Source organism: Balaenoptera musculus, chromosome 4 (genome assembly GCF_009873245.2).
Source record: "Balaenoptera musculus isolate JJ_BM4_2016_0621 chromosome 4, mBalMus1.pri.v3, whole genome shotgun sequence".
NCBI classification, from domain to species: domain Eukaryota; kingdom Metazoa; phylum Chordata; class Mammalia; order Artiodactyla; family Balaenopteridae; genus Balaenoptera; species Balaenoptera musculus.
In genome coordinates, this window is record NC_045788.1 from 135997524 (window position 1) to 136014008 (window position 16485).

At 36.4% G+C, this 16485-nt stretch overlaps 1 protein-coding gene across 2 annotated transcripts in view; it reads left to right on the forward strand.

The window, feature by feature from the left end:
* MORC3 (MORC family CW-type zinc finger 3) overlaps positions 1-16485 on the forward strand; it is a 39570-nt gene that overhangs the window by 11470 nt on the left and 11615 nt on the right. For both annotated transcript variants that reach the window (XM_036850208.1, XM_036850209.1), the window contains exons 4-13: positions 33-247; positions 783-930; positions 2592-2739; positions 5205-5333; positions 5545-5667; positions 8771-8868; positions 14142-14246; positions 14870-14992; positions 15099-15173; positions 16111-16156. In XM_036850208.1, the coding sequence (XP_036706103.1) occupies positions 33-247; positions 783-930; positions 2592-2739; positions 5205-5333; positions 5545-5667; positions 8771-8868; positions 14142-14246; positions 14870-14992; positions 15099-15173; positions 16111-16156 (1210 nt within the window). The remainder of the gene's footprint in view (positions 1-32; positions 248-782; positions 931-2591; positions 2740-5204; positions 5334-5544; positions 5668-8770; positions 8869-14141; positions 14247-14869; positions 14993-15098; positions 15174-16110; positions 16157-16485) is intronic.

The following is a 16485-nucleotide window of genomic DNA, read 5'->3' on the forward strand; positions in this document are numbered from 1 at the left end:
TACATACTTACTAAATTTTTTTTTCTTTCTAGCTTTGGCTTCAGTGACAAAGTCACCATGAATGGTCACGTCCCAGTTGGATTGTATGGGAATGGCTTCAAGTCAGGTTCTATGCGTTTGGGTAAAGATGCAATGGTTTTTACCAAAAATGAAGAAAGCATGAGCGTGGGCTTCTTGTCTCAGACCTACTTGGAAGTCATAAAAGCAGAACATGTTGTTGTCCCAATAGTGGCATTCAACAAAGACCATATCCTTTTGATTTTGAAGTTGAAACTATGAGGCAATAATCTGAACCATTCCATCCTTCTGCCCTCCTCCAGATTCTTGTTTAGCTCTTGTTCATTCTAGCTCTTGTTCCTATCCACTGCCTCTACTCTACATCTGGGCTAAATGTTTGTCCCTTTGTGTTCTCTGTTGGAATTGTGTCATGGAAATCCTTAGCATAAGGCGATTGCATTTTATGTTAAGCTTCTTTATTTTAGTCTTTTTGTGGTCTGATAAGCTTATGATCTAGCTTGAAATTTTCACCAAAAACCATGAAAAGCAAGATATCCTTAGGAAAATGTCTTCTGTATAAACATTCAAATATTGGAAATAATTAAAGTAGGAATAATAATAAACTTCTGCATACTTATCCTTCTTGGTGTTCATTTGAAATCACACTATCATTTTAAAATTTAGAAAATAATTTAGGAAATGGTGTTTCAGTTAGTTTGAGTTGGTTTCCATATCGTAATTGTGAAAAATACATCGTTGGTCTAAGTCTTTAACTTAGGATATACAACAGATAATTAATTTAACAGAATCAAAAGCGAGTCTTGCTGCAATTCTGGAACATTCTCTATTTTCTACGGAACAGAAATTACTGGCAGAACTTAAAGCTATCATCGGTAAGAAGGGGACGAGGATCATCATTTGGAATCTCAGAAGGTAAACGGTAGACCTCAGCTAGTTGTTCACCATTTGGGAAGTAAACTGCATGTGCGGGAATAATTTCATTACATTCATGCTTTGTTACACAGAGTGCAAATATATTGGAAGGTCCTCATGTTATGGCATAGTTAATGATTTACCTTTTCCAAGGGTATTTTATTGAGGCTACTTTGGCTTCAATTTGAGATAATTTCATATCACTAAAAATAAATGTCCTAGCCCTGCCATTCTGTCTCCATAGCACTCTATTTTCGCTCTTGGTTATACCATCCCTCTCCTCAAAAAAAAAAAAAAAAAAAAAAAGAAATGAAACGAAAAGCCCAGCCAACAAGTCCCAACTAGAGTAAGTTAGAGAAATCTTTGTCTGTTTGGTTAATTACATAAAGCTAAGCACAATTTAGCATCTGTTGAGAAAAATAATATAAGTGGGACTTCTGTGTTGCTAAATCTTTGTGAGGATAAAATCCTTTGCAAATAAAGTTTTAAAATTTAGGGTAAATGTGTGATATTGAGAGATCTAAGATCTGTTGAACCATAGGAATAAAGCACAAATAGTGATAATACTAAAATCCTTTAATTCTTGTGTTTTTCTGACCACCTGTATTCCCTTTTTCTTTTATTTTCTTTTTCTTACTTTCTTCCCTGCCCCTCCCATCCCCACCACCATTTTTTCTTTAACTTTTAATTTGAGATAATTGTAGATTCATATGTAGTTGTAAGAAATCTCATGTACCCTTTACCCAGTTTCTCTCAATGATAACATCTTGGAACACTACAGTACAATAGTACTGTTGATACTGACATTGATACAGTCAAGGTACAGGACAATTTCATCAACTCAAGGATCCCTTTTATATCCACACCCACTCCTTCCTTAAACCCTGGCAACCTCTAACATGTTCTCCATTTCTATAACTGTCATTTCAAGAATATTCTGTAACTGGAATCATACCGTGTGAAACCTTTTGGGATTAGCTTTTTTCATTCAGCATAATTTTTTGAAGATTCATCCAGGTTCTTGTGTGTGTCCGTTTGCTTCCTCTTACTTGCTGAGTGGTAATTGCATTATATGGATGGACCACAGTGTGTTTACCAATCTGGTTGTTTACAAGTTTCAGTTATTACAAATAGAGCTATAAAACAGGGGTTCCCAACCTTTTTGTCATCAGGGTCCAGTTTCATGGAAGACAGTTTTTTCACAGGGTCGAGGGGTGGGGTTCAGGCAGTAATGCAGTGATGGGGAGCAGCAGGTGAAGCTTTACACCTCCTACTGTGCGGCCAGGTTCCTAACAGGCCAGGGGGCTGGAGACCCCTGCTATAAAATATGTGCATAGAGGTTTTTGTGGGAGTATGGTCATCATTTTGTGGGATAAATGCCCAGCAGTGTAATTGCTGAATCATATGGTAGTTGCATGTTTATTTTTTTAAGAAACTATCAGAATGTGGCTCTATCATTTGACATTCCCAATGGCAATGTGTGAATGAATACAGTTCTTTTCTGTACCTTCTGGATTTCCTTCCTCCCTCCCTCCCTCCAACTCCTCTGACCTTAACTCCCACCACATGTTCGTGTTTTGTTTTGCTAACTAAAAGTTATTTGCTTGCTTATCTTATGGTGAAGTTAAAATTTAGCTCTTTTAAAAAAATTATTTTTGCAGCTACAAAAGTGCAACAGAGTTTGATTTTGATAAGGATAAATATGACATCAGAATTCCAGAAGATTTAGATGAGATAGCAGGGAAGAAAGGGTACAAGAAGCAAGAAAGGATGGACCAAATTGCCCCTGAGAGTGACTATTCTCTGAGGGTATGTATTCAGCTCTCTTTGTGGGAATGAGAATATCATCAAATAATGGAAATTGTTAACCACTTGTATTATAAATGCTGCCAGAAATCTCTAAGTATCTCAGACATGAACCAGTTTATTAAATTTGTCTTGTGCACACTGCTTGTTTTATTTGCTTAGAAAAGTTTTTTAATTGCGAAATCATCAGGTCTTAACAGTGCTTGTAAAAGTTCTTTCACTGTGTGGTTAATTATTTGAATTGGGAATACTAGAATCAGTTTGCAAAAATTCATTAATGATATTTTAAAACATTTTTTTCATGGTACACTAACATTATACCATCTGCTCTGGTTACCTCTGGATATTCTTGAGTTAAGATTTTCTTAACAACTAGGACATACTTCACTAACACACTGGGGTATATCAAGGAATAGTAATAGCTGCCATTGTAGTTGCTAGAATCTCAGAAAAAATTACATAGTATACTTGTAAACGTCAAATGAATCCTTATGTGATGGCCATATTGATTGATTCAATCAAAACGCCAGATTCAGAGTGTGTCTTTAAAAATTTAAAATATTCTCTAGAACACACACACACATTATTGATACCCTAAAGCAATAAATTATGTATAGCCTATACGTAATGCATGTTAATATAATTTTGTGATAAATATCTTTGAGATTTGACCTTAGAGATGAGAATGTTTTTAAGATTGAAGGAATTAATATCTCAATATAACAGTGTTGATATAATAAGAATATTAAGTTTCGGGCTTCCCTGGTGGCGCAGTGGTTAAGAATCTGCCTGCCAATGCAGGGGACACGGGTTCGAGCCCTGGTCCGGGAAGATCCCACATGCCGCGGAGCAACTAAGAACATGCGCCACAACTACTGAGCCTGCGCTCTAGAGCTCGTGTGCCACAGCTACTGAGCCTGCACGCCTAGAGCCCGTGCTCCGCAACAAGAGAAGCCACCACAATGAGAAGCCGGTGCACCGCGACAAAGAGTAGCCCCCGCTCACTGCAACCGGCGAAAGCCCACGCAGCAACAAAGACCCAACGCAGCCAAAATAAATAAATTAATTAAAACAAAGAATATTAAGTTTCTTAGTCACTATGATAAGACATATACTACTAACTTTTCCCTTTTTTTTCTCCTTCTTTTTGTTTTTCTTGGCTGCACTGCGGCATGTGGGATCTTAGTTCCCCGACCAGGGAGAGTGGTCCTAACCACTGGACCACCAGGGAATTCCCCTTTTCCCTTTTTTTGTGCTAAAATTATTTCATAACCCCAAGCTAAGGATTCATTTGACGTTTACAAGTATACTATGTAATTTTTTCTGAGATTCTAGCAACTACAATGGCAGCTATTACTATTCCTTGATATACCCCAGTGTGTTAGTGAAGTATGTCCTAGTTGTTAAGAAAATCTTAACTCAAGAATATCCAGAGGTAACCAGAGCAGATGGTATAATGTTAGTGTACCATGAAAAAAATGTTTTAAAATATCATTAATGAATTTTATAAACGGGCAAAACACCACTAATTTTGAAATCAGGAGTCAGGAAAAAAAAATAAGAGAAATGTTCAAATTTTAGTTTGTGTTGAACTTTTCATATATCCTTCTTGAATTGTTCAATTCATTTCCCTCAGAGATTTCTGATAGCTTGGAGGAAGGCACAGGAGATCATATTTTAACATGTTTTAGGATGCAAAGTTTGGTCACAATTCTAAGGTATCTAAACTTCCACGTATTAAGAATTGAAAACACGTTTAGGGAATTCCCTGGTGGTCCAGTGATTAGGACTAGGCACTTCCACTGCCATGGCCCGTGTTCAATCCCTGGTCAGGGAACTAAGATCCTGCAAGCCTCAGCGCGGCCAAAAAAAAAAAAAAGAAAGAAAAAAAAAAAAGACTTGAAAACACATTTAGATGACTGCTGATATTTACAGCTTCATATGGAAAAAGTGCTGTTTGTCTACTCTGCTTAAATGTTGGTGCATTATTTATGATTTTTTTCCTTTTCAAGCTTATAATAGTCCCTTTTGTTTATATTAGATTTTGCTTATTTTTGCCCAAATAAAATTTATTGATGCTTTTAAAATTATAATAGCAATATATAGTTTTGACAGGAGAGTCAGAAAATAGTCCTTTTTGTACACATAAACATTTTTTTAAAATGAAATGATACTATACGTGCTGTTTTTTTAACTTTTTTCACTTAACATATCAACATCTATGTAGTTCAGTAGATTGTTTTCTGTAAGTCATTTTTACTGGCTACAGTATATTGAGCTTGTTTTTAATAAAAAGTGTTCAGATATTAACTAATACACCTTTATAGTCTATAGTATTTTATTGAAGAGTTAATACATCTTTTATCAAAGCAAGGCAGTAGCTTTCTTTTTAAATACATGCGTAAGTAATGTTGAACAAATCCATAGATAATTATTTGGAAAGGACAGATAATTGTGTGTCTTTGCAGGCTTACTGCAGTATATTATATCTAAAGCCACGAATGCAGATCATCTTGCGTGGACAGAAAGTGAAGACACAGCTAGTTTCGAAGAGTCTTGCCTACATTGAACGTGATATTTATCGACCCAAATTTTTAGTATCCTTTATTTTGCTTGTTATGATGCTGTATATAGATAGGTATCAGTCAAGTGTATTTCCCTTCCCCCTTTCTCCTTTTATCCTGATAGAGTCTAATCCTCTCCAACTTTTGCCCTTTTTTGCACCTTTGGACTCAATAAATAATGAAATAGGAAGGGTGGTTTAAAGGGAGTGAGGTGGTGTGTTCAGAATTTTCCTTAACATTTAAGACTAATAAAACTGTGAGAATTACTTTTGGATTCAACTGCAGAAATAAAGATCATTATGGGATAATGATGTATCACAGAAATAGACTCATCAAAGCTTATGAAAAAGTTGGATGTCAGTTAAGGGTAAGTTTATATCTGAAAATGTCTGTATCTTTTATAAAAGTTAGGATAACATGTTATCGGGTCAGATGTGAAATAATGTGCTTTTTGCCTAATGACTTTTAAATGTCAATGTTTTTAATAACATTGGTATGGCACTTGACCTTAGAACACTTTTATATTAATTTGAGGACAGAACATTTTATCTCTGTTTTACAGGTGAGGGAATTGGGGCTAATAAGTAACTCGCCTTAGACTTCAGGCACAGGTGCAGATATTTTCTCTACACTTGGAAAAGGATCCTTGATTTTTTTCATGCTAGAATAAAATTGATTGGTTTTAATTAGTTGTTGACTCAGTAGCTTAAAAAATAGGATCTGATAGGTGATTTACTTTTCTGGAGTTAGTTCCTGAATATATCAGAGTTTTCCTCCTAAACCACTTCCATTGTTGTAGAATTTAATTTAGGATGGTGAACATTGCCCACTATGTTGATCTGTTTATCCTTTACCTGTTTTCACAGAAAATTTTTTTGGTGTATGTGGTGGGTGTTAAGAATTTGTGATAAATTCTGAAATTCAGCTTTGTTAAAGGTTTTAAGTCCAGGCATATTTTGTTTTCCAATTCTGTGATGTTCATTTTCTGTTCATTTTATTTCATTCTAAATTCTCTGCAACAACATGGATGGACCTGGAACATAGTATGCTTAATGAAGTATAATATGTCAGGAAAAGACAAGTACTGTATGTTACCACTTATGTGTGGAATCAAAAAAATAAAAAGTGAATGAATGTAACAAAACAGAAACAGACTCACAGACATGGAGAACAAACTGGTGGTTACCAGTGGGGGCAGGGTGGCAGGGGGAGATAGGGGTAGGGGATTAAGAGGTACAAACTACTATGTATAAAATAAATGAGCTACAAGGATATATTGTACAGCACAGGGAATATAGCCAATATCTTATAATTTTAAATGGAGTATATAAAAATATTGAATCACTGTGTCATACACCTGAAACTAATATAATATTGTAAATCAACTATATTTCAATTTTTAAAAAAGTAAATGAACTTTGTTGGGCTCTTCTTTATAACCACTGATTTCAATTAGAAAAATAAATCCAGAAATATGACAACCATGATACAAGGTATCAATAACTTATTTAAAATGCTAAGTTTTATTTATAATTGGAATAGTAATTTTTGCCAGAAATACTGTATAATTATAAAGTTCTGAATTTCACTGGTAATTGGAAATGTATTTTTGGTAATAGGCCTTATTTCTCAAGTGTTTGACTTAAGGTACATAATCCATTTTTCCAACCCAGTTAAATTTGCATTATATATAATTTCTGGTTAAGTTTAACCTTGTAAAAAATAAGCTTTTACAGCCAACTTTTTTTTTTTTTTAAATAAATGTATTTTATTTTTGGCTGCATTGGGTCTTCGTTGCTGTGCGCGAGCTTCCCATCGCGGTGGCTTCTCGTTGCAGAGCACGGGCTCTAGGCGCACAGGCTCAGTAGTCGTGGCACACGGGCTTAGTTGCTCCACGGCATGGGGGATCTTCCCGGACCAGGGATGGAACCTGTGTCCCCTGCATTGGCAGGTGGATTCCTAACCACTGTGCCACCAGAGAAGCCCTACAGCCAACTTTTAATGTTTTTCTTTACCAGAAGATGGACTGGTCGTAGTATTTGGATTCAGTAAACATTTATTAAACACTTGGTATGATTTTCCACGCTAGATGCTCAGCATAAAAAGATGAAAAGGTACAGCACATGCCCCCAGAGCTCGCTCTTTCTTTTTTTCTTTTTAAATTAATTAATTAATTAATTTATTTATTTTTGGCTGTGTTGGGTCTTCGTTTCTGTGCGAGGGCTTTCTCCAGTTGCGGCGAGCGGGGGCCACTCTTCATCGCGGTGCACGGGCCTCTTACTATTGCGGCCTCTCCCATTGCGGAGCACAGGCTCCAGACGCGCAGGCTCAGTAGTTGTGGCTCACGGGCCTAGTTGCTCCGTGGCATCTGGGATCTTCCCAGACCAGGGCTTGAACCCGTGTCCTCTGCATTAGCAGGCAGATTCTCAACCACTGTGCCACCAGGGAAGCCCCAGAGCTCTTTCTGATGAGGGGAATGTGGTATATCCTTGGAGCAGCAGAAAGGGCTTCTTGGAGAAAGTGGTGATTGAGATGAGACTGAGTTGATTTACTGTTTTGGAAAGTCTGGCAAGAGCTTTCTAGACAGAGAAAGGAATGTCTGCAAAGGAAAAGAAAGAGGCTTCTGAGAGGATGGCATCATTAAGGGAGTTACTATGCCTGGACCAGGTGGTAAGTGGGGAATGGGAGAGAGGAAGATTAGGCCAGAAAGGAGGTGAAAAAGAACTAAGATTGAAGGGTTCTGTGGTTTACAAGTTGTACGAAATGAGGAACCACTGATGGTTTTTAGTGCAGTAGCATTATGATTAGGTTTTCATGGTTTTGTCTATAGTTGTTATCTATGAAAATTCTCATAAGTCAATATTTCACTCTTTCTCTTTATACTTAGACTCAGCTATAGTCGTGAACAAAGTACATGTGTTAATCACATGTAGATAATCAGAAAATGACTCAGATACTTTGAGTTCAGTGTTTTAGCTAGCAGGTTTAAAAAAAAACCTAGGTCAGTTGAATTAAAGTTTTTACTTCATCACAATTAACAACTGAATGTGTAACTTTGGATAAATGTCTTTAATTTTTATCTAACAAACTTACGGAATATTATGTGCCAAAGCCTTTGCTAGGCACTATGGATACAGGAAGGAGTTAGTTGTGGTTTTTAGTAGCTAAGAAATTGCATCCCAGTAGAGGGGATCTTTTTTCCCTAGTGTAAAATCGGGAATGATAATACTTGTCTACATGAATACTTGATAACAGTGGAAGTGGTTTTGGAGGAAAGCTGTTGTTACATGTTTAGGAGTTAGCTCCCAGAAAGGTAAATTACCTACCAGACACTGTTTTTCAATCTAAATGTCATGAGAATCATGAGATAAAATATAGGAAAATATTTCATACAGATCTTAAATCTTGGTGAAGGGATAATTGTTTGGAGCATCATGTTTCATGTTTAAAATGCCAGTTTTATTTTTCAGGCAAACAACATGGGTGTTGGAGTAGTGGGGATTATAGACTGTTATTTCCTAAAGCCGACTCATAATAAACAAGATTTTGATTATACTAACGAATACAGGTATGTTACCTATTTAAATGACTGCCTTCTTACAATTTATTTTGGAAATACTTTCATAACTTTTTCTAAGCTGGATTTCTTTCTGTTTTGTGGGAAGCTTGCGTAGAAAACGCATGTAATCATTTTCTCATCCCTGGGGATTGTATTCTACTCCGTCACAAATAGAAATATATTCTCCTCTGTCTTTACTGATGAAGTATTTTTGAGATTTGTACTAAAGAGAGGAAGTTCCTGCTTTCTTGGTAACATTTTTTTGTGTAATATAAAATCCAGAAACGTTGATCTTGGATGGGAACTTTAAGATAACTTAGTCCTATGTACTTGAGACAGAAATGCTCATATCTTTTAAGAGTGATCAGAAGCCATAAAATAAGTACGACCATCAATTTTACTTGTAAATTTAGGAAGCACAAACAGTTGTCCTAATGAGCGTATATTATGAAGAAGAATGCAAACTTCATATAAAAACAAAGTGGAAGGAGGGAAATGATAAAGAGCAAAATCAGCAAATTAGGAAACACACAATAGAGAAAGTCAATAAATATTCAGAGTATAGTCCTGAGGCAGAAGCTACCCCTGTTATCTGAACAGGGAAAATATAGGGAGTAGAAGGTGATCACTCAGAGAGGTAAAAGAGGACAGTAGATGTCCAGAACTAGCTGATACAAAACAGCAGCTGTTACCTCTAGGTTGAAAAAGAGTAGACAATAAAGGAACTAGGAGAGGGTCCCCGGTCCCTGATGTCGGAGATTCAGATCTCTTTGTAGAGGTCATAACAAACACAGGAACAGGCTACCTGCCATGGCAAAAAGCTTGCCAGAAGGCCTGGCCAGTCTGGGTCTGTAGACATGGCCTGCTGTTGCCAGGGGATGTGGGTGGGCTTGGGCTGGAGCTGTTCTGTAGAGGAGACCTGTCTTTGCCCAAGGGTGTGAGCATATGCTGGAACTGGTTCCTGCTGCTGGAGGGAGGAGCGTGGCCTGAAAGCACAGCTGGAGCTCCTTTGGGAGGCCATGGGCTCCAGCCAAATAATAATGGAGCACCAGACCTGAAGGCCATGTGTCTTGCTGTTCTCACCTGGTAGGTTCATTGTCCCGTTAACCCAGTGTAACATTCCTCAGGCTGGCAAAGGATGAATGTTTACAGGATCAAGCTCCATTATCACAAAACTGAACCAAAAAAACCCCTGTTTGGAACTGGAAGACAATAAGTTGATAATTGACACAATCAAAAGCCCAAAGTTTGTTCTTTGGTAAGATTAACAGTCTATAAGCATCTGGCAAGACTAAGGAAAAAAATAATCATCAATATCAGAAAGGAAAAGGAGGACATTACTACAGATCTACAGACAGAAAAACATAGAGGGGTAGCATGAACAATTTTAGACCATTTTAGATGATATGGACACCTTCCTTTCAAACTGAATCAAATTAAAAATTTCCCACATACTTTCAAACATTTAAGGATATGGCGGCACCAGCTTACACAATCATTAAAGGTTTTAAGACACCACATAACTAGTAGTGAACTCACGAATGCATTACAAGAAAGAAAATTTATGTCACTCTTTCATGATTAAGATATAAAAATCTTAATTAAACAGCAGATACCATTTAGTGACTTGTAAAAAGAATAATACGTTAAAACCAAGTGGATTGTATTCCAAGATGGCACATGTGGTTTTTACTATTCAAAATTCAATGTAATTCATCACATTGATGTTAAAGAAAAATCTCATGGTTATTTTCATAGGTGCAGAAAAAGCACTTGAGAAACCACAATATCAATTTGTGATGTAGGAAAAAAGGGAACTCTTACAAAACCATTAATAGAAAGGGCATATTAGCAATACTGACTATTTAGCAAAAAAACAGCAGTTCCTAATGGTGAATTATTGACAGTTTTCCCCTTAAGAGTGGGAGTAAGATAAGGTTATCAGCTATTCACCATTGTTCTTGAGGAAATAACCAGACCAAATAAGGCAAAAAAGAAAGAAATGAAAGTATAAGGGTTGGAAAGGAATAAATAATTTTCTGTAGGTGACAGTATCAAGTATATAGAAAGTCCAAAATAATCTGCAATGTAATACAGAGTCTAAGATTGCTAGATAAGAAGTATTCAGAAGTTTGTTTACCAGCAAAAAAAAAAAAAACAACCATGAGATTCAAAAAAATTTTATACATAATAACATGAAAAAAGCAAGTGCTTTGGAGTAAATAAAATATGCAAAGACCTCAACACACTAAAAACTATAAAACATTGTGGAGTGAAATTTCAAATCTGAATAAATAGGTATACCAGGTTCAGGAGTTGGTAGGCTGAATATTATAAAATGTCATTTTTTTCTCCAAAGTAATTAAATACAATTCCAGGTTAAAAAAAAATCCCAGCAGGTGTGTGTGTATGTTATCAAGCTTAATTTAAACTTTATGTGGAAAGTCAGAAGACCAAAGATAGTTAAGACAAAGAACAACAAATCAAGAGGACTCATACTACTAAATATCAGTACTTAAAAAGCTGTAGTGAAAGAGTGGTATTAATGAAAAAATAGTCTAGTGAAATAGAATAGAGAAGCCAGAAACAAATCCCTGCTTTTTATACATATGGTCAGCTGATTTATGACAAAGGTGTAGTAGGAAAATGATCATCTTTCTAAAAATGATGGTTCAACTACCTGTATGAACAAAATGAACATTAACTTCTCCTTCTTATATGAAGCAAAATATCAATTCCAGATGGATTTTAAGCCTAAATGAGAAAGGCAAAAACGAAATGAAAACAAGAATAGTTTCATAACCTTTAATTTAGGTGGGTTTTTTTTTTAACAAGATGCAAAAAGTATTGATATATTAGATCAAGATGGAAAAATTATCTAAAATGAATAAGATATAGCAAATGTTGGTAAGATGTAGGGCAGTTGGTATTCCTGTACGTGCTGTTGGGTGTGAAAATTGTTGATCATCTTTGAAAGTTACTAGACTATTGAGTAAAGCTGAACATCAGTGCCCACCCCTATGACCCCGCAGTTCCACTCCTAGGTATATTTTCAACAGAAATGGGTGCAGTCTCATGGATTGAGGAATAAAGGTGATAAGAAAAGGAGACGAGGAAGAACTGAAAAAGTGATATGAAAGGAGAACCATATTTGGGAGGGGAGATGATACATTCTTATTTGGATGTTTATATGTTGTGATAGTGGGGCTTCCTGGTGGGGAAAAATAGAGATAATGAATGGGGATAGATATATCTAATATTAACCTGTCAGTACAGAATTTAAGTCTTGATTTTTATTTGTTTATTTAAAAAATTTTTTTAATTAATTTTTTTTTGGCTGCATTGGGTCTTTGTTGCTGCGCGTGGGCTTTCTCTAGATGCGGCGAGCGGAGGCTACTCTTCATTGCGGTGCGCAGGCTTTTCATTGTGGTGGCTTCTCTTGTTGCGGAGCACGGGCTCTAGGCGCACGGGCTTCAGTAGTTGTGGTGCACGGGCTTAGTTGCTCCGTGGCATTTGAGATCTTCCCAGACCAGGGCTCGAACCCGTGTCCCCAGCATTGACAGGCAGATTCTTAATCACTGCGCCACCAGGGAAGCCCTATCTTTATGAATTATAGGTTTCTCTAGATATATGCCCAAGAGTGGTGCTGCTGGATCATATGGTAACTCTATTTTTAGTTTTTTAAGGAACCTCCATACTGTTTTTCACAGTGCTTCCACCAATTTACATTCCCAGCAGCAGTGTAGGAGGGTTTGCTTTTCTCCACACCCTCTCCAGCATTTATTATTTGTAGACTTTTTGATGGTGGCCGTTCTGACCGGCGTGAGGTGATGCCTCACTGTCTTTTTGATTTTCATTTCTCTGATAATTAGTGATGATGAGTATCTTTTCATGTACCTGTTGGCCATCTGTATGTTTTCTTTGGGAAAATGTGTATTTAGATCTTCTGCCCAATTTTTGATTGGGTTGTTTTTTTGTTACGGAGTTGTATGAGCTGTTTGTATATTTTGGAAATTAAGCCCTTGGCAGTTGTATCCTTTGCAAATATTTTCTCACATTCCGTAGGTTGTCTTTTTGTTTTCTTTGCTGTGCAAAAGCTTGTGAGTTTGATTAGATCCCATTTGTTTATTTTTGCTTTTTTTTTTTCCCTTGCCTTGAGAGACTGACCTAAGAAAACATTGTTACGATTTATGTCAGTGTTTTGCCTGTGTTCTCTTCTAGGTGTCTCATGGTGTCATGTCTTATATTAAAGTCTTTAAGCCATTTTGAGTTTATTTTTGTGTGTGGTATGAGGGAATGTTCTAACTTGATTGATTTACATGCGACTTTCCAGCTTTCCCAACACCACTTGCTGACGAGACTGTCTTTTCTCCATTGTATATTCTTGCCTCCTTTGTCAAAGATTAAGTGACTGTAGGTGTGTGAGTTTATTTCTGGGCTCTCTATTCTGTTCCATTGATCTATATGTCTGTTTTTGTGCCAGTAGCACACTGTTTTTATTGCTGTAGCCTTGTAGTATTTTCTGAAGTCCAGAAGGGTTGTGCCTCCAGCTTTTTTCTTTTTTTTTTCAGGATTGCTTTGGCAATTCTGGGTCTTTTGTGGTTCCATATAAATTTTAGGATTATTTGTTCTAGTCCTGTGAAAAACATCATGGGTAATTTGATAGGGATCACATTGTCTGTTTTGAATTTAAGATGTTACACTGACTGTATCTTGTGCGTGCAGACAGTTCCTGGCACAGTAGATACTTAACTCATTAACAAATGATTATTCAATTATGGCCGTAGTCATGTTTATCTCAGTAGGTCCTGTTGATTTGCTTTTTTACTGACACCTTATTGTGGGAAAAGTGAAAGTCTTAATTGTGGGACAGAAGCTATTTTGAATTATACTTGCTGGTAATGGTTGCATACTTTTATAAAGCAAACAGCTGCATTCTGGTTTGCATTGAAGCTTGTAAGTTTGTTGGTTGGGGTGAAATTCAGAAAGCCTGTGGTTCTCCCAGTAGCTGGTCTGCAACACACTTCCTCAACAGAGGACCCAAAGTGTTAGTATTGTCTGTCTTATTCCTAGATGGTCCTGGCTCTGTTCTATGAACTTATCTACATCCTTAGAGAAAATTGCCATTACTTTAAGTGTTCTTAACTATGCCTTTTGGAGGCCCCTCCCCCCGTGTTCACATGATCAGTACCAGGTTGTTTATGCTTTCTCTGTTTGTCAAAGATTTAATCTTTATCTTTTTTTTTTCTTGAATTGATTTTATAATTTACTTTTTTTTTAAGGCTTACAATAACAGCACTAGGAGATAAGCTCAATGATTACTGGAATGAAATGAAAGTGAAGAAAAATGCAGAATATCCTCTGACTTTGCTGGTTGAAGATATACAGTAAGTACATTTAAAAAAGAATAAGTGACTGTAATATCAAGATGTGATATTGGAGGGCATGGCGATTTTACAGTGTTCATAAACTTTTGAATCTAATCCATAGTAAGAAATAAATCCCATAACTCGAAAGCCTTTTATAAACTAAAAGAATATATACATTTAAGTTATTCAGAGCTGTGCTATAATAGAGGGTAAAATGTAATACAGTTATAAAAATTGCATAAATTACAATAATACAACTTGCCTATTTTCTGTACTTTGAATGGTTTATTGTGCTAATAAGTATATTAGATTTGACACTGCAGATGCTAACTTAACATAAATTTCAGGGCAAGGCATTTGTAGTATTTTCTAAGTTTTTTAGTTTTTATTATAGAAAAAATGTAATAGTATGCTATTAAACAAGACTAAGTCACTTTGTTTAAATTGGTCTGTCACTTTTAACCTTCAGTGGTAGCCACAATTGTTGTTTTTAAAATCTTAACTCACTGTCAAATGTTCCAGAATTTTCAGGGACAGAATTAAATAATAGGGACATTCTGTGGTAGAAATGATGTGGAAAGTCTAGTGAAGTACTTAGATCCATATTTCCATGCTAATATTTAGTTGCTATTTTGTTACAGGAAACGTCCTGATCAGACATGGGTTCAATGTGATTCCTGTCTAAAGTGGCGAAAATTACCAGATGGGATAGATCAACTTCCAGAAAAATGGTATTGCTCCAATAACCCTGACCCACAGTTCAGGTACCATATAGTTGGTAGTAGCCTTTTTGGAAAGGCAGAAAGTACTGTTCAAGGTGTATGAATAGGCGCTGGTGACGTGTTATTCCCATGTGATTTTTCTGACTAGAAATTGTGATGTTCCAGAAGAACCTGAAGATGAAGATTTGGTGCATCCCACTTATGAAAAAACCTACAAAAAGAAGTGAGTGTTATATTAATGTATGATGGGAAAATAATACCCAGATCATCAACAGTGGTGTGTCTGCAGCATTAGTTGATATTTCTCCAAGATAAAGCAGTATAGCCAAAAAAGATTGACTCCAAAAAAAAAGATATGATGTGGAGTGCATAACATCAAGTGCTTTTAAAGTTTATACTGTGGATGCCTGCTGTTTATTGCTGTCCTATCTACAAGATACTTTGAATTTGCAGTATAGTTTTGTGCTTTTGGACTACACACCAGTGAATCAAAAGTGAATACTGCCCTTTATGAGCTCATAGTCTAACGGGGAAAGTGAGATGTGTGTATTACCAATTTGAAGTTGACGACTCCCGTAAAAGGCATGATCCAGTCCTGTGAGGAAGCGCATAAGGAGAAATTACTTCTGGTTGGGGATGGGGAAATGGATCAGGAAAATTCATGAAGGACATTTTTGTAATAGGCCTTGAAGGAAAGGTAGGATTTGTTGGGTAGGAAGCAATAGTTTGTTCAGCTTAACTACAGTAAATACGTGAATGGGGATAATGGAAAATAGAGGTGGGAGAGAGAAGCTGGGGAATGATAGTGAACCATGGTGAACGTTAGGCTTATGTACTGCACACGGAAGGCTGAGTTGATGAAGATCTTCTGGGTGGTTTTGATTTATAGTGCACTGTTCTTAAAGATAAGTCCAGTAGCAGGAGTGGAAGACATTAGGGTGTTGCTGAGATAAGAGGTGGAAAGTACTTCCCTGCCTGAGGGCTTACCACTGATTATAACAAAATTGAAGCAAAGTTCAGTGTACCTATCTTATTGACTTAGTAGTGAAATGGCAAGTATGTCATTCGAAAACAGAATTGAAAAATCATAATGAAGTAAATTTAAATACATTTTTCTTTTTCTTTTCTCTCTTTTTTTTTTTTTTTTTTTTTTTTTTAAGAGACAAGGAAAAATTCAGGATCAGACAACCAGAAGCAATCCCTCGGGTAATTAGGCCTTCCATTTTATAGCTGTGTCTTGTATTGTGTTGTGATTAATTTAATACTCAATTTTAAGCTTAGGAGTTACATAACAAATTGAAGCAATCTCGTTCATTCAGTTCACATTTCTCTTCTCTTGTACCCCTTCTTACCCTCTTTCCCAATACTGACTTCTAACCCACAACTTCACTCAAACTTCTCAATTTTATTATTCAGTTGGGCATCTTCTGAGGAAAGGCAGATATTCTTTTAAGAATCTTATTGTTAGGTAGACAGTCAAGGAAAAGTTCATAGGAAGACCCAGGGAGCCACATGCTAGTACTAACCTGGACCAA